This window comes from Apis mellifera, linkage group LG9, assembly GCF_003254395.2.
Source record: "Apis mellifera strain DH4 linkage group LG9, Amel_HAv3.1, whole genome shotgun sequence".
NCBI classification, from domain to species: domain Eukaryota; kingdom Metazoa; phylum Arthropoda; class Insecta; order Hymenoptera; family Apidae; genus Apis; species Apis mellifera.
In genome coordinates this window covers 12157380-12175561 of record NC_037646.1, presented here as the reverse complement: position 1 = coordinate 12175561, position 18182 = coordinate 12157380, and the positions used below count along the sequence as shown (strand labels likewise).

General features: G+C 40.1%; 1 protein-coding gene and 1 long non-coding RNA gene across 4 annotated transcripts in view; one reads left to right on the top strand and one right to left on the bottom strand.

The window, feature by feature from the left end:
• Positions 1 to 18182, bottom strand: part of LOC724269 (connectin) — a 190043-nt gene that overhangs the window by 63971 nt on the left and 107890 nt on the right. For both annotated transcript variants that reach the window (XM_001120061.5, XM_006567352.3), the window contains exon 2: positions 795 to 1350. In XM_001120061.5, coding sequence (XP_001120061.2) covers positions 795 to 1339 — 545 coding nt within the window. In that variant the 5' untranslated portion in view covers positions 1340 to 1350. The remainder of the gene's footprint in view (positions 1 to 794; positions 1351 to 18182) is intronic.
• The window catches only part of LOC102654831, a 158365-nt gene that overhangs the window by 73609 nt on the left and 66574 nt on the right, over positions 1 to 18182 (top strand). The window lies entirely within an intron of this gene.

Genomic DNA, 18182 nt, shown 5'->3' with positions numbered 1-18182 from the left:
ACGAGCGGAATCGTGTTAACCAGTTTATCGATTAACTCTTAATTGCCGGTTGCACTCTATAAACTGCGCTGTTTTGTCGCGAAAATATATAATTGGACAAGCCGCGCGGAATTTATCGGGCGAAATCATTTCCAGCGATTAATTTGTGTGAACGTTATAACGTTCGACGCGAACGTAAAAATATATTATCCGTCAAAAGAAAGAAATGGCGGGAAACGAGCGTATTTCGAGCGAGAGAAATCTTTGTGCGTGGTACAAAGTGAGAATATACGAGCGTAACGACGCGAGTTTCGGAGGAATGTTGCCTCATCGAATGATTAATCCGCTAATTCGAATTATTAACGGGGCTAACGAATAATTCGGATTTCGAAACGTAGCAAATTGGCGCGAGAGGCGAACTCGATTTGGCTGGAGAAACTCGGTGATTGGCCCACGGATTCGCGAAATTCAATCTACGCGCACGGATCAAGTTCTCGAGTCACACGCAAGTTTCGAATCGTAACGAATTACGAAAGATTCGAAGAAACGTTTCAAGTTTTTTTGATCTTATTCTTTTTAGATAAAAGTAGGAATTTGAATGGAATATCCACGGTGTGGGGACGAAATTCGGTGATTCGCAGCGTTGGAAGTATCGATCCGGGCGTGAATATCGCGAGTAATGAATAACTAGATGCAGATTGGAGTACACGACGTTATACTGCTAAAAGGGAAAATAAGGAGAATAATGAGGAGGCGGGTAAGATCAATTTTCTTTTTTTAAAGATGGATACAAAGCGAAAGAAAGAAGCGTTTACCTATTTATCTCGGTGATCCTGTTCTCGTTGAGATAAACGATGGTCAGATTTTTCATATTCGCGAACGCGTGCACTTTGAGAGTGGAGATGGAGTTCCTGCTTAAATTGATCTCGGTGATGATGGGCAGGTTTGAAAACGCGTATTCCGGGATCACGTTGATGCTTGCGTCCTGAATCGTGATAATTTGCAAGTTCTTGAGCAGCGCGAGCGACTGGACGGGTATATAATCCAATCCGTTGGGCGTCCGCACTACGAACTTGAGCTTTTGCAGGTAGATCTGCGAGTCGAAGTTGTTCCACGTCGGGTCGCTGTTGGTGAACGGGTTTAATATGACGCAAGTGGCGTCGGTTGCGTTTCTCAACTCGTTGTTGTTGCAGTAACAATACATGGGGGCCTGCATCCCCTTTATCTCGCATATGTTGGAGTCTTTCACCTCCATGGCAACCTTCTTCTTCCCCCGAGACCTCGTCGACGCTGATAAACTCGAGGCCACGATCGAGGCGAGGAACAAGAATTGAAGAAAGAGCCGGGGCAATCGTTTCATCTCGAACGGATCTGCGAACAGAGAAATTTTTCTCGTTGGAGATTGTTTCTTCTGGTTATAATGTAAAACGATCTGTATTCACCAAGGGAATGTGATTGGCGCATTAATCAATAGGAACGATAGTGGCGCGATCCAAGATTTAGAACGGGACACGCTTTTCGATTAATTATCGCGGATTGGAATCGGTGGCAGCGACGTTAATGAAGATGGTTGGACAAGAAGGAGAAGAAGAATCGTTGCAGCCTGTTGAAACGATCGAAGGAAGGGCTTATCTTCTTGGCGTTGACCACCGTTATGGTTCATCGGGCTAGAAAAATCTGGTCGGGAGCCAGGGAACGAACAAAGGAAGAAAGTGGTAAGAGAGAGGGAGGGAGAGAGAGGGAGGAAAGAAAGAGTTGGAGAGTTTGCGTGGATAGATGGAGTGAGCGGGCAGGTGTGAGTGTTTCACCTGTCGTCGCCATCGCTCGACTTTTTTCCCCTTAGCCTCTTCCGCAAAACGAACGGCGACGAGCCGAAAAGGGAAAGCGGCACGCGAGAAACCCTTTGAAAAATTATCATCCCGAGCGGAACGCTCGCATAATGCCTTTATTTTTCAAACTGTCGCTCGATATTCGCGCGATTCTCCTTTTTTCAACGGAGAAACTGGCTGCTTCTTTCCTCCTCCTCCTCCTCCTTCTTCTTCTTCCTTTTCTTTCTTTTTTTTCTTAGGTATCGCGCGAGCACACGTTAATTACTTTAGCTTTACACCCGAATAACCGTCGGATAAGACGGAAAAATTTCATCGATTCGAGTACTTTATTTCGCTCGGCTCAGAAATATTTCCAGAATTCCGACGACGATTCGACCATTTCTCGCGAACGAAAGAAAAGAGATATCTCGGAATTTGTTATTTTTTATTCCCGATTTACTCCGCCTTTTTATTTACGCGGCGCGAAAAAGAGACGCACCCTTCGTTCTTTCTTCGCATCTCGCGAAGTTGTGTTTTATAATTGAAAATTGAGCGTGAAAAATAAAAGAGAAAAAGGCTGTGTCACGGAAGACGGTCCATTAAACGGAATCGTCACTCGTCGGGCCCCCAAGTTTTTCCACCTCTGAACCGGCACGCGCTAACCTGGAAACGAGAAAAAGCCGAGTTTCCATCCTCGTGATCATTATCGTTTTACACGGCGCGTATAAACAATAACGCGTTTAAAGAAACGAACGTGCTCGAGCGATGGTGCTCAATGCTCTTTTATAAAGCATGGACGGGTTCGACGCAGTGACGTTTCGTTCTCGAATCCCGCGAATAGACCATTCACAAATGACCTGAATTTAGAGAATATGTATTTTTGCGACGCAGTCCGGTGTAAAGGGAGATAAAGCAGCTTGATGAAAGTGTGTACGGAAGCGGGTGTGGAACGGAGCGCCAAGCTTTAATTTTTAATCGCGCAATCAAGCACGGTTATCGGCTTCGCGCACGCACAATAGTTCGTTCGAGGTTACAATTAACGCGCCGTGCCCGTACAATACGACGATCGAAGCGAGCGCGCGAGCTGAGGTGAATTAACGTCACCGCGAGAGGAGGCGAGGAATTTTTCACGCGCGGCCAATTTGTGAAAATATCGGGGAGGAGCGTTTCAAGGATGGAGATAAAGTCCTTTAGGCTACGATTCGTACGTCTTTGGTGTTTCTATCGAGCGTATTTTTATATATTGGCAACTAAGTAATTGATTTATTTTAGAAAATCAGACAATTTTTTCATGGAACTAAATAACTTTATTCTGCAATGTGTTGCCCATTTTGATCAATGACGTTTTGCCATCTTTCAGACAGCATCATAATCCCACGTTCATAAAACTTGTGGTTTTTATTAGCAAAAAACTGAATCAGGTACGATTTGATATCATCATCGTTATTGAAATTTTTACCATTCAAGGAGTTTTGTAAAGATCGAAACAAAAAGTAATCAGATGGTGCAAGGTCAGGACTATATGGTGGATGTGGCAAAACATCCCAACCAAGCTCCAATAATTTTTGCCGAGTGACCAAAGATGCGTTTGGCCTTGCATCGTCATGATGGAATACAACACCTTTTCGATTTGTCAATTCGGGCCGCTTTTCTTCAACCGCATTGTTTAATTTCGTTAGTTGTTCAACGTAGACGACAGAATTGATCGTTCGGTTGGGTGGTAAGAGTTCAAAATAGACAATTCCTTTGTAATCCCACCAAACTGATAACAAAACCTTCTTTCAACGAATACCAGCTTTTGATGTTGTTCGAGCTGGTTCACGTGGCCTGCTCCACGATCTTTTCCGCTTGATATTGTTGTAAACAATCCATTTTTCATCACCAGTTATCAGTCGTTTTAAAAATGGATCATTTTCATTACGTTTCTTTAGCAAATGGCAGCTGTTAATGCGTTGCGTTAAATGCTTTTCTTTCAGTTCGTGAGGAACCCATGTATCGAGTTTTTGAACATAGCCAAAGTGGTTTTCAATGCATGTATGCGATACATGAAGCTTCTCTGCAATCTCACGAGTTGTACTGTGACGATTCGAATCGATTATTGCTTTGATTAGGTCATCATCAACTTCAACTGAAATCCGCAATTACTTAGTTGCCAACTAATAATCCAATATTTTTTTAAAAGTATCTCCTCTTTCAACTCGATAGATTTATTATTCCTTCTCTAGCTTTCGAGCAATTATTGTAGGAATATTATTGTAGACAGAGTTGGGAAGACAATGAAACGAGAATGAAAAGTTGATCGGTTTATAAACTACAAAATGGACAAATAAATGCACAAGATTGGAAAATAGGGAAGGAGTTGTTAACAAAAATGTAATGCAAATTTTATGAATCGGTCGATGGAATCTCGCGCGACACGGTATTCGTCGAGGCTGTAAAATTCCACAACGGTTCGCAATTCGATCGAAAATTCCACAGTTCAAAGTCCGTCATGTCGTTCAAATTAGTTCGTTTCGAGAAGAGGGGGAAAGATCGCTCGATCGATCGATCTTTGAGTTTGCTCGAATTTTTCCATAAAAAAATGACGATTATATCTCGAGAAAAAAAAAAGTGTACGTCGCAACGTTTGGAAACCATACCTCGCCAACTTTCCAGACCAACTAACGAATTAAATAAATGTCGAAGCGCGGTTAATTGGACGGTTTGTTGGAAAACACGCGATAATCGATAATGTTCGAACTCCGAGTCGTTTGAAATTTTGGTAAATAACACGAAATAACGAAATTTTGGTGATAACGAGTCGGTAAAAGAACAAAGATAAAGTAAACAAAGAAAAAGAAAAAAGAGACGAAAACGGAAGAAGATCGCAAACGGAAGAAAAGAAGCAAAAAAACAAAGGAGGAAACTTTTAAATGAAATTCCTCGAGAATAAGCGAAACTCGTTCATCCCTTTATATCGAAGGAGGATGCGTGTCGATTTGCGCACACGAGGCGGGAACAGAAGGATTCCTGTTTAGAAAGCGGCAGAGTTCGTATTTCGTTACCTCGGCGAAACGTCGTCGTCGTCTGCGGAATGTTAAGGCGACGACGCCTTAGATACGGGAGAATAGAACTAGAACTAGACCTAGAGGGAAAACGATCTTTTGTATTCTTTAATATTTCTTTTTTTTTTTTTTTTTTAGATGCTCGCTGGTTCAATGCCTCCCTGCTGATATCCCCTTATCTGAACCCGAGTTTCCGTACCAACGAGTTTCCTCGCCGAGACTTTTATTTTACCTGCTCCCTGCATTTGGACCGCTTTCTTCCACCCACGATCCTATAATTTTACGATCCAGACGGTTTATCGACTCGCCAAATTTCGTAGAATATTTCGCAAAGGAGAGGAAGAGAAGAAGAAAGTGATTTCGGATTCAAAGGTACGGAGATGCTCGAAGATGGGAATCAGGAATAAATTGGAAGCAACGCGAAACGGATTTTATCCGAGAGACAGATGGAGGCAACCGCGTCGAGCAAGCCGTTAAAAGATGGATGCATCTGGCAAGCCGGGCGATCGTTGGTTGGAAAAAAGTCACGGTTTTCCGGAAGTGAGGCCACGCTTCAAGGGGCAGCGTGGGGATAGGAAATGGGGCGGAGGTAGAGGCAGACGACCTCCGATAAGTCTCCTTAATTAGAATCTTATCGGAACGCGAGTCACAAACGCGACGGATACCACCCGGAAGTAGCTTCTCTTCTTACCGATGAATCACGAGCCAATGGTAATTTTCGCGTTTAATTTGTTAGCACAGACGCGTCCAGACGCCTTCCTTTTTCCCCAATAAATCCTCGCTCCTTCCAATAACGCCCTTCCCCTTTAGATTCGCCATTAGATTCCCGATCAATTTTCAAATTGTCATTTTCTCTCGGCGAAAAACTCGTTTCACGCCAAGTCGATTCGAAACGAATTCGAAACGAGACATCGAAAAGCAAAATTATTTACACCACCATTTCGAAATACTTTTATTATTCGACGTTGATCAAAATTTTGTTTCAAATCGCGAACGTTGTATACACGCGTTCATAAATCGCGCGTGCATAAATTCTCGCGGATAGCGAACCTCGTTTCTCCATCTTCCATCGGCCGTAATTCGTGTACTCGAATTTATCGACCGCGGTATACGCATATTACGCTCGTGCAAAATTTACGCCCGTCTTAACTCCTCGAGGAACCGATCGAGAAAGGGAATAAAAAACTCGGTAAAAAACGCAGAATCGATTCATCGGTATTCGATTGTTAAGCGGTTTGTTAAGATTTTGTATTCTCGCATTATGTATTATTGTTCGATACGAGGATTAAGAACGAATTCGGTGAGAAAAATATAGCCTCGACGATCGACCAACTTTTTCCATCGAATTAGTATAATAGAAACGTGTAATAGAAATATACGATCTCTTCAAAGAGCTGTCAAGCTTTCTATCTTTGCCCATTTAAACGTGATTTAAATGTTTTTCGTCCTCGGATATAACAATTTAATCTTTCAGCTATTTCGATCTAATTTCACAGATATATCCGATGATGTACAGTTTAGGAAACTTGTATTTGGCTTTCCTGCAATTCTTAATCTTGATAATTGGTTGCTCGAAACGCATTATTGGAATATTACGCGGAATAGGTAGCTTTTTAATTTTATAAAAAGCTCCCTATTGCCTTCGGGAGAAGATTCATGCATTCGCGCAAAGTATGCGTTTCCCGAGTTTGATACGATTTCTCTTTTAAACAGGGAATTTCTATGCATTTCGATGAAATTTTTTTAATCTCCATGGAAATGTATATTTTGCAAATTTCACCGTTTTTCCTGAAAGGAATTTTTCTTGATCCCTAGTATCGGTTCTTTCGCATGTAAATACGTCTCTAAAAGAAATCCATCGAATTTTAACCATAAACGTCGTTTATTACTTTGAAATAAGTAAGGATGATCATTTCTCGTTTTAAAAACTTGAATAATTAAATCTCCTAATCTCCTAATCTTGCAAAACTTTCAAGAAACATCCTCTCTTTATTTAAGAAAGGATTTGAAAAGAGAAATCGTTAAATTCCCTCTGATTTTCATTGAAATCGAACACGCGGTACGTGGCATTTTCCAAATCCTAGTCCCCCCAAGCCTCTTTGACTAGGAAGTGATAATCCGGGCGAAAGAACAAGGATTATCTCTCGGCCAACAGACGTTGAAATTTTCCGGGATAGAGATCGTTTCACGGGACAACGCAGGCCAAATTTCCGGATATCGCCCGTGACATTTTTGTCGATTTTTTATTCGATCTCGCGATACTCCACTCCCCCTCATCTTTTTTATCCGTGATCGAGAGGAAGAAAAAAATGTCGTTGGAAAAATATTTTTCCCATGATTCGTGTTTTTTTTTCTTTTTTTTTTTTTTTTTTTTTGGAAAGAAGACGAATAAAAGTTTGGTATTTCAAAAAAAAGAAAATTGAAAGAATTTTTCCAGTATTTCAATTTTTATCACGAATAATATATATTAGAATTATTTAATTTTTCGAGATATTGATTTTTTTTCGAATGAGAAGGAATTGGAAAAGTTTCGAGATCGATGATCGAAGAATTATTGAAATTGGTGGTACGATAGATGTTCCGAATAAATTAATTTAATTAATGGAATTAAGTAGAGGAGAATGTTTTTTTGAATCGAACAAAATGAATCCTTCGATCCAAAATATTTTTGCGTATTAATTACGTGTTAATATTTCGAAATGGACGTGATAATTAATACTTGTTTCGATATAGCGATGAATTATATACTTTGAGACACTTTGTATACGTATAATTTGATTTAATTAAACAACAACCAAGGAACGGAATTAATTTATAAATGAACGTATACAATAACACGAGAGAATCGTGTAAAGTTTTACTATAAATACGAGAAGAGAACATGCTTTATGTTATACGCGTCTTACACGATAAAAAAAACACCATTCATGATATATAAGTGATTATATACTAGTAATATTTCGATTTTGATCGTTGTTCGTGTCAATTATCATCGATATTTCGTTAAAACTTTCGATCTATTATACATCTATTTATTCTCGCACGAGGAGCTCTCGTTCTTTTTCTTTCTTTGGAAACGTGCATATATCTGACGGAAGTGAATGGAAGCTTGATTCTGGAAGAATTTTAGAAACGGCGATGGTTCGAGCCGTATTCAACGATAAATAAAAAGGGGGAGGACGAGGCGAAGCGTGTTCGATTTTATCGACTCCGTGGGAAATTTTTCGAGTCGGAGTGGGATCAAATATCCCGCAGAGTTTTCCCTTTATACCGGCAAAGTTTTCGTCGAAAACGGTGTAAGTCACGCTCCGTCATTTCCTCTCTCTCTCTCTCTCGCAGGCCTCTTCCACACACGAGTGAAAGCATCGATCGAGCCCTCGGACCAAGAAAATGATCCACCTTCGTTAATTATAGATGCATGCTCGGTCGATGGATCGGGCGTGTGCACGCGCCAACAGTGCGGCGCTGGTGCTGGTGCTGCTGCTGCGTGTGATTATCGAGATTTTACAAGTGGCTCGAGGGGATCTCGTCGCGATAAGTCTAGCTCCACGAGATTTGTGGAGCTAGCGTTTTCTGCTTTTTCAAACAGATGTTCCGTCATTTATTAATTATTAGCTTTATCGGAGAGTCGAGATACTCGCCATATTTTTTTTTTTCTTCTCCTATCTACTTTTTTAAAGAACAATGATGAGTTTTGCTCCGTAATAATTGTACAAAAATATAATCTATATATATTATTGTATATATATATTGAAAAAGAATACGAAATCGGAGAGTCGAGATACTCGCCGTATTTTTTCTTTTTCTTCTCCTATCTACTTTTTTAAATAACGACGATGAGTTTTGCTCCATAATAATTATACAAAAATATAATTTATATATATTGTATATATATTGAGAAAGAATACGAAATCGGAGAGTCGAGATACTCGCCGTATTTTTTCTTTTTCTTCTCCTATCTACTTTTTTAAAGAACAATGATGAGTTTTGCTCCGTAATAATTGTACAAAAATATAATCTATATATATTATTGTATATATATATTGAAAAAGAATACGAAATCGGAGAATCGAGATACTCGCCGTATTTTTTCTTTTTCTTCTCCTCTATCTACTTTTTTAAACAACGACGATGAGTTTTGCTCCGTAATACAAAAGTATAATTTATATATATTGTATATATATATTGAAAAAGAATACGAAATCGGAGAGTCGAGATACTCGCCGTATTTTTTCTTTTTCTTCTCCTATCTACTTTTTTAAACAACGATGATGAGTTTTGCTCCGTAATAATTGTACAAAAATATAATTTATATATATTGAATATATATATATTGAAAAAGAATACGAAATCGAGATACTTGCCGTATTTTTTCTTTTTCTTCTCCTATCTACTTTTTTAAAGAACAATGATGAGTTTTGCTCCGTAATAATTGTACAAAAATATAATTTATATATATTGAAAAAGAAACGAAGAATATGAAATGAGGCGAAAATGTCGATGAAAGAAAAAATCGATAAAATTGAAACGGTTTTAATAACATTCCGTTTGAGGGAGAAATTAGGTTAAGATTTTCTCGAGCTGTCATCGAGAATATTTTCCACCGAAGATTGAAAACCGTCGAAAGTTTGCTGACGGTCCTGTCATCATTCATACCATTCCGGATGATTCAGAAAGGGAAGCGCACAATGCGCCTTAGCTCGGCGTTCCTTTGAAAGAGGAAGTTGTGCGCGGAGACGAACAATCGGCGCAAAATCTGAAAATAACACACGGCCATGACGGTGGTTCCCGTAAACGGGCGCATTTATTCCAAAAGAGGAGCCTCTCCCATTGGCCCCCTCGAGATGAATTGAAGCGAGACGCGGCTTGCTCGAGCGGATCCGGCCAGCCAAACGACACAAAGCGTTATACGCGGTCTCCAGCTAACGATACGTGCGTTAAAGCTGCCTGTGCAAATGTAAATATCGCGTGTCGCGCATTGATGTTCCCGTAAAACAGCCGCTGGAATTCCTAGTTCCCTTTTGCCGGTGTCGGGGCACGGATGCTTGGAGGAAAATGGAACATCGCGTATGAAAATTTCACGTTTCAGAGAAATTGTGGGCGGGGCCGTGCCTACGAGAATTGAATTACGACACCGTTTTACGCGAGAGAGGGATGTATTCAAAGTATCCTCTTCGCGTTTAATGTCGCCGTTCAACTACTGCGCGTCGTTCAAACCGCGCGATTACCAATTACTTTTCCTCGAGAAAATGTCAACAGATATAACGAAAGAAAGACAGTGTTGAACGCCGACGCGAGATTTTTTCCGCGAGAAAACGAATAAATTAATTCTATAACGAGTAAGGAATGCGGATACGACGGATCGTAAGATATTTCAACGACGGAGGAAATCGTTCGCTTTAAAGTCATCTCGTTTAGAAAGTTGTGCGGTTACGCCAAGTGGCAGATGATTTTTCGACTCGCATTCCCTTTGCGGCGGAGACACTTTTCTCTCCGGGAACGCGCCTTTTCCCGTGTCTCCCAGATGAGGGTGAATTTGTCGACGAGAATGGCCGAGAGGGAGACAGATTTGATCGAGAATTCGAGGAATGCGAAAAAGTGGACGAGAATTTTTCCTTTTCAATCGTATATATATATATCTCGTCTCCTAGTATTCGATCTAAAATATATTTGACTTATAATAATTCGATACGAGCGAAAGAAATCGAGATTAGAACGAATCTAAGGACGAAAGAAAGAAAAATAGACGGAGATGGTTGGTGATTAATCTAAGATTTTCTTAAAATGTTCGAGGAAGCAACGACAAACCGTGCTTCCTTAAAAGCTCTCGACTATTAAGAGATCGTTAAGAGGATCTTTCTAATTATCGTGGAACCAGAAAAGTGCTCAGGCTTACTCCTGAGTGTAATTAATAAAGAAGCACGCCGGATTATCAGAGCAATCTTACGCCCCTCCTTTCAATTCTCACGAAACTATTGACCCACTTTTCGATTAATTACGCATTCTTTTCTCTCGGTACGGTAATTTTAACCATTTTTTTCTTTCTCCCCGTAGAATCGAGTCAACGCGTATCTTTCATCCCTATTAATTAGGATACGCGGCTTTCGTTTCGGCCGCGGCTCGCGACGCGGGACGAATCTTAATCACGCGATGCCGACCGAGAGAAATTAACGCGTCACAGCGGTAAAATAAACCTCTCCCTTTCTTCCTCCTCCTTTTTCTCCCCCGTTGATAATAATTTACCTTTCCAATCCAATTTGCCTGGCGAGAACAACTTGCGGATTCACGGGTAACGTGACAGAGACGTTAGATATATAATGGACGCATCGACGAGAGTAGGCAAACCGTGTAACGAGATATATATTGGGTTGGCAACTAAGTAATTGCGGATTTTTTTTAGAAAATCAAAGACAATTTTTTCATGGAACTAAATAACTTTATTCCGTAATGTGTTGCCCATTTTGATCAATGACCTTTTGCCATCTTTCAGGCAGCATCATAATCCCACGTTCATAAAACTTGTGGTTTTTATTAGCAAAAAACTGAATCAGGTATGATTTGATATCATCATCGTTATTGAAATTTTTACCATTCAAGGAGTTTTGTAAAGATCGAAACAAAAAGTAATCGGATGGTGCAAGGTCAGGACTATATGGTGAATGTGGCAAAACATCCCAACCAAGCTCGAATAATTTTTGCCGAGTGACCAAAGATGCGTGTGGCCTTGCATCGTCATGATGGAATACAACACCTTTTCGATTTGTCAATTCGGGCCGCTTTTCTTCAACCGCATTGTTTAATTTCATTAGTTGTTCAATGTAGACGACAGAATTGATCGTTCGGTTGGGTGATAAGAGTTCAAAATAGACAATTCCATAGATAATCCCACCAAACTGATAACAAAACCTTCTTTCGATGAATATCAGCTTTCGATGTTGTTGGAGCTGGTTCACATGGCCTGCTCCACCATCTTTTCCGCTCGATATTGTTGTAAACGACCCATTTTTCATCGCCAGTTATCAATCGTTTAAAAAATGGATCATTTTCACTACGTTTCTTTAGCAAATCGCAGCTGTTAATGCGTCGCGTTAAATGCTTTTCTTTCAGTTCGTGAGGAACCCATGTATCGAGTTTTTGAACATAGCCAAATTGTTTTAAGTGGTTTTCAATGCATGTATGCGATACACGAAGCTTCTCTGCAATCTCACGAGTTGTACTGTGACGATCCGAATCGATTATTGCTTTGATTAGGTCGTCGTCAACTTCAACTGAAATCCGCAATTACTTAGTTGCCAACCCAATATTTTTATAGGAGAAAAAAAAGAGAGAAACGGATTCGACGATTCAAAAATTTCGAGAAAAATTCCGCTCGCACGAGTATCGATATATATATATCAGCCTGATTAATTTCTCTCTCGTTATTACACGCATGCCGTGGCGAGAAGCGCTCCAACTAGTCCAACTATTTTCCATCGTCGTTCCAGCTGCCCTCGTATTTTCCATTCGAAGCGTTTTACGGTTTTCCAACGATTAGAGGCTCACCGATATTCGCTAAAAGTCAGCATCGTTCACCGTCCGCCAATTTCGTCCAGGATATTAGAACCGTTGATGATAAAGCGTCGAGAGACATGCTCGAATCGGTGTACCTGCTCCCCGATCTTTTCTTCGATCGAAGGGATCGATATATCTTTGGGAAAATCTTGGATAATACGAGCGGAAAGAGAGGATAAACTTTTACGATTACGTAAGTAAGTATTTATGTACATGGTATTAAAGAGAAAGAGAGAGAGATTACGTGGAAAAGAAAAGAAGAAGGAAGGGCGAATGAGATACGCCACGAGGTGTGAGGAATTTCATTTTGTCCTATCACCGTGCTCGTGGGACAACGTAATAATGGTCAACGAACTAGCAAACCGCATTTAAGAATTTATCTCGCCGCATCTCAAGTGTCAACCGACGTAATTACGCGAGAATTATGCAAAGCGTGTCTCTTTCTCTCGCGTAATATCATCTACTGGTACACGTAAAATCTTTTTCTCGATTAATCGATGCGATTTTAAAAGTTTTTTAAAATTATTTTTAAAAATCACTCGGAACCGAAGGATATTTTACGCGGCGAGGCCAGAAAATTTTCAATATTTATTTCCAACGACGAATTTCCCTCATGTAGGGAAAGTGATTCAATTTTCATTCTTTCTTTCTTACAAATTTTTTTACAAAATCTATCGAAACTTGTAATTTTTCTGATCGAACTAAAACTTTTTGAAGGAAGATTAATACTAATAAAAAAAAGAAATTCATTAGGTTTCTTTTTCGTAGTAGAAAGAAGGGGACACTGGCAAAAAAATACACAAGAAAGAAGAATATTTCACTGTCTTGCCAATAATGAAAAAAAAGATCCGTAGATTTTAGAAATATAAAAAATTTTTCTGGAATGATTAATTTCTACGATATTTTCTGCAATATTTCCAGATAAAAGCGTCATTTTCCATTCATGCGCATAACTCACTTCGTGATTTATTCGATATGCTAATTTCTCTGCTTAATCTTTCGTTTAGATACATCCCTTGGCGTTCATCTTCTAACGAAACCCAAGTATACGCGCGCATTTATGAAAATAAAGACGGATCATCGAAGCGATATTTTTTCTCTTAATCGAAAAAAAAGAAATTATATCTGTCGCAACTTTTATTTTTGAGAAATAATAATTTCGAATGGGAAGAAAGATTACATTGTTTCATCGGTTAATTTTCCATCCATCGTAGCCCAAGATCCGCGTGTTTCTCAGCCGTGTTATCCGCGAAATCTACGCGATATCTGAGAACGGTTCTCGATCGGATCGAAATTAGTGTCGGATTACCGTAGCCGATCACGCCGGGAAAATACACGTCACACCGATCCCCTTTTCTGCCCTCCGACTCTGACCCCGGTTTGCCAGGCTTTGCGACAACGTTGAGACGACGTTCGGCTCGCGCGGAAATCGACGAAATAATCCTCCGGGCTTACGTCGTTCTAAGATTTCGCGAAGCCACTGATTTCGCCACACTCGTCAATTTTCAATTTAACCCGAATAAAAACCTCGTTTCTCCTCGCATTTTTCTGTCCCAAACAGGATACGTTCGATACTTTCGTCTTGAGATTTGTTAAAATTCTTGCAAAAATTCGATCTCGATCTGCCACGATTAACGGCGCATAGAAGAGAAAAAAGAAAAGAACGATGAGTATGCCAGGAGATAGAACTCGTAGAGAGCTCGCGCAAACTACCACCACGATAATCCTGCTTTCTTGCCAAGTTGAACCATCGCTGCGTAAATTGTCTTCCTATTTTTGCCACGCTCCTCGCTACCATACACCGTCTGTCTGCAAAAAAAAAGTGACGAACGCTCGTTCGAAAAAGTGGAAGACGCGTAGAAATTGCCAGACTGTGCCACGATTCGCGCCAAGTTGCTCCACTTTCGCGAGGCGAAGGCGTGAACCTGTTAACTCTTAAGAGAGTTAACTAAAATCCAGAGATTATGGGGAAAAATGTCGGCGAATTCGGTATTATTGATTTTTTGATCAAGAGAAACTCGTCGTTCGTTTTTAATTTTACCATTCTTAACGAATTTCTCTAAAAATTATTTTTATTTTTATTTTATTACCGGAAAACGAAACGAGAATTTGAATTACATTTCGAGATACGAGTTTGAGAAGCAAGCAATAATTGACAAGAAAGAAAAATCGAAATCGGCTCGATTCGCCGCGTCTGAGAATATAGGAACGTAATAATATAGGTGAAGCGTTAAATTGTATTCCTAAGCTACGTTTCCACGTAAATTAACGTGGATACGCGATATCATCTTCCGGAGTGACTTTCTTGCGAAGACAAAACACGGTTCCCCGCGGTCTCGAAACTAGGAACAAAACCTTTTGTAATTCACGGATTTCCTGATGGAAAGCAAACCTTGGCGGCATCCGGGTAATTCTTGCTGCTCGAGAGCTACTCGACAAGTCGTAATAGATATACGTATTTTACGCTATCTGTACCAATTCCTCGCTTGTCCCTCGTGTAATGAAAAAACCTCCCTGAGGAATGAAGACGAACAGAGGATTAAGATGAATCGAACTCGTTATCCAATTTCGAAAAATTTGAAAACGAAACTCGCATCGATCTTTAATTTGTTAAAGAGAGAGAGAAGATGAGCGAGAGAAAGTGAAATCGTTAATTGATAATGGCGCGAAACGAAAGCGAGATCGAAGAAGGAAGAAGTGGTCGGATTTGAGTTAATTAAACGGGTAAAGGGATACTTTTGAGCAGCGTTATCTGAGCAACGAGGACGATAAACCGAGGCGAGGTCTCTGTTCCGGAAACGTGGCACGTATCACGTGTACGCTATTATTTGCCGGGCCCCATATCGATTTCCATCGAGTTCACAATTAAGGCGAGTCAGACGTTGCCGTGTTCCTCTTCTCGCAACACCCCCTCCGCCCTTGCGCTGCTCCATTCCAGCTGTTCGTTTATGAATAAACATTTTACTCGGACCGATGAATTTCCCCCTCCTCCAAGACGCGCGTCTCCCGCGATGCGCGTCTAATTACGCGTCTGTTCTCGACCGCTCCGCTTGGCTATCTTCATCTCCGTTAATTGTGATTATCCTTTTCCCCCAAAATTTTCGAATTTCAGATTCGTATTAAATCTTATTAATATTGAACGAAACGATGGATTAATTCACAACCGAGTTCCATGCTATTGCGATCGTTAAGACACACCTACGAAGTCTTCTTAATCTTCCCAACTTTGGATTATCACGCTTAATCATTTAAAATAATGTATAAAATTCTCTCGAAATTACAAAATATCGTTTTTCGGAGAACTCGTTCGATCGTTCCAATTCCCCTCCAATTTTTCTCATTTATTCTCTCCTTCTCTCTCGAATGTTTAATCGGAAAAACTTGTCCGACGATCAACGAAATCCATCGAGGAAATTTCATGGGAAATTGCGGCGTGATCGAGTAGGTGTTCGCGCGTGGAATCATGCGCGCACTACGAAACTACTACGAAATCGATAACTGGGCGCGTGGGAGAAACGCGTTAGAAAGATCGGGCCAGTTAACCGGAAGGCCCTCTCTCTTACTTCTCTTACGCGAGACGTTTATGCAAATGTAATCATATTGTTTCGCGCGATGAGATTATCCTGGATAACGGCTCGAGTCGTGTACCTATTTACGAATAGGTTTCAACGGGAACATTTGCATGTCGGACGAACGAGCGCCGGATTACACGCGTTTCTCTTTGCTTTCCATCTACGCGCGTCTCTCGAAACTTTAATTTCTATCCCGAACGAGGACGAGTGTTTCCAATTTTCGACTTATTAACCCCAGATTTTTGTAAATAAAAGAGAAAAATCTAGATATCCTTTCTTCAGATCCACGTACAATTGGCATTTGCGTTTGTACGTATAATAATCCGTATCTCGTTTCATGATTTTATCAAACAACCGCAAATCTAGCGGATAGACAGCATCATTGTGGCGCACTACAATACGGCACCATTAAATTGTCAACACTGGCATTAGCTTCATCAAGCACCAATCCAACTCTGTCTATTCAACTCGACACCGATTCCGACTTGCTTAACTCTCTATTCGATTTCGAAGACGATAGTTGAATCAGTGTTAAACCGCGATCACCCATTCGAAATCGTTCTCTTCGAAAATAACGATTTCGTTGGACGCGAGTAAAAAAGTATCGGCGAAGAGAGATGCGCAGGGAAAATTGATATTTTCGAAATGGGCACACGTGTCGTTATTCATCGACGAAGTTCGATACGGTTGGCTCGAGAGAGGTTATCGTGCTCGCTTCTTACGCTGTTTTCCCGTTGACTTATGCGTGCACGTACACGAACGGTGATCCAACACGTTTTCCATAAACCACGCTCCATCCTCGAAAAAACTTTACGAAATATCGCCCCCTATGACTTTTCCCTTCTCCTAACTATTAATCGTTTCATTTCACGAAATTGATGTTGAGATATCCGTGAAATTAAAGGGCAAATTTGAATTTGCCGCCATTTTTGCATTGTTGGCAACTCTGAAAAAAGAACAGTTTGTGTCTTCATTATTGAACGATATTTTAAAAACTCTCTTTTATATTTAATTCAAATTTTGCGTTAATTTTGGGACACCCTTTATATACGTACAAATCGATCTATAAAATCTTCACGTATCTCAGTCTTATTTCGAAATTGGAATATTATATCACAAAAAAAAAAAAAAATAAAGTACGTAAAATACACTTAAATTTTTAGAAATTACGTGAAAATTGGAATATTCGAATTGATTCTGATCGTTCGTTGCGATAACGCGGAGCAGTAGGATGATTAAAGGAGGAGGCAGAAAACAGGGTTACGAAGTTGAGAGGGTGGTGGAAGGGAACTATGATCGCGCAGGTTAATCGTTGTAACCGCTAGTGTGAATTTCAATCAGCGGAGAAAGCTGCATCGATGCAGCATCCCTACTTACCTATGTGTGTAATTGGTTTTGATCGATCCGACCTCTCGTACTAATTACCAACGACAACTTGTTAACGAGCCTCCCAGTCGCGTTTATGTACAGGAGAGGTAACCCCAAGCCCGCTCGACGGAGGAAAAGAGGAAACTCTCTTGGAACTTGGACTGGAGTGTCGCTTATTAGGGCGAGGAGAAGATTCTTCGCGGTTGAAACAACCTCTCTCTCTTTTTTTTTTCCCTCTTCTCCTTCGTACTTTGAATTTCCCTTCTTTTTTTTCTCTTCCCTTTTTTTTCGAGAGAAGTGAAAATTTGGAAGAGAGAGAGAAAAAGAAAAGTATGAAGAGGAAGGATCTGAAAATAATACACTCGTCTCTTTAATTTTTTCTTTGAAAATTTTTTAATCCTACGAAAGAAGGATTAAAAAAATTCCTCGACTTTGAATAAATAAATCACAAAGTTGTTATCTCGACGGTTTATTCCAATATCTTAGCACGCGTAACGATAAAAGGAATCGATATCGTATGGAATATGATCCTCTTTTCCTTCGTATTTTGAATTTCCCTTCTTTTTTTTCTCTTCCCTTTTTTTGTCGAGAGAAATGAAAATTTGGAAGAGAGAGAGAAAAAGAAAAGTGTGAAGAGGAAGGATCTAAAAATAATACACTCTTTAATTTTTTCTTTGAAAATTCCTTTTTTTTCCTACGAAAGAAGGATTAAAAAAATTCCTCGACTTCGAATAAATAAAAATAAATCACAAAGTTGTTATCTCGACGGTTTATTCCAATATCTTACCACGCGTAACGATAAAAGGAATCGATATCGTATGGAATATGTATATATATATGGAAAAGTATACACGCAACAT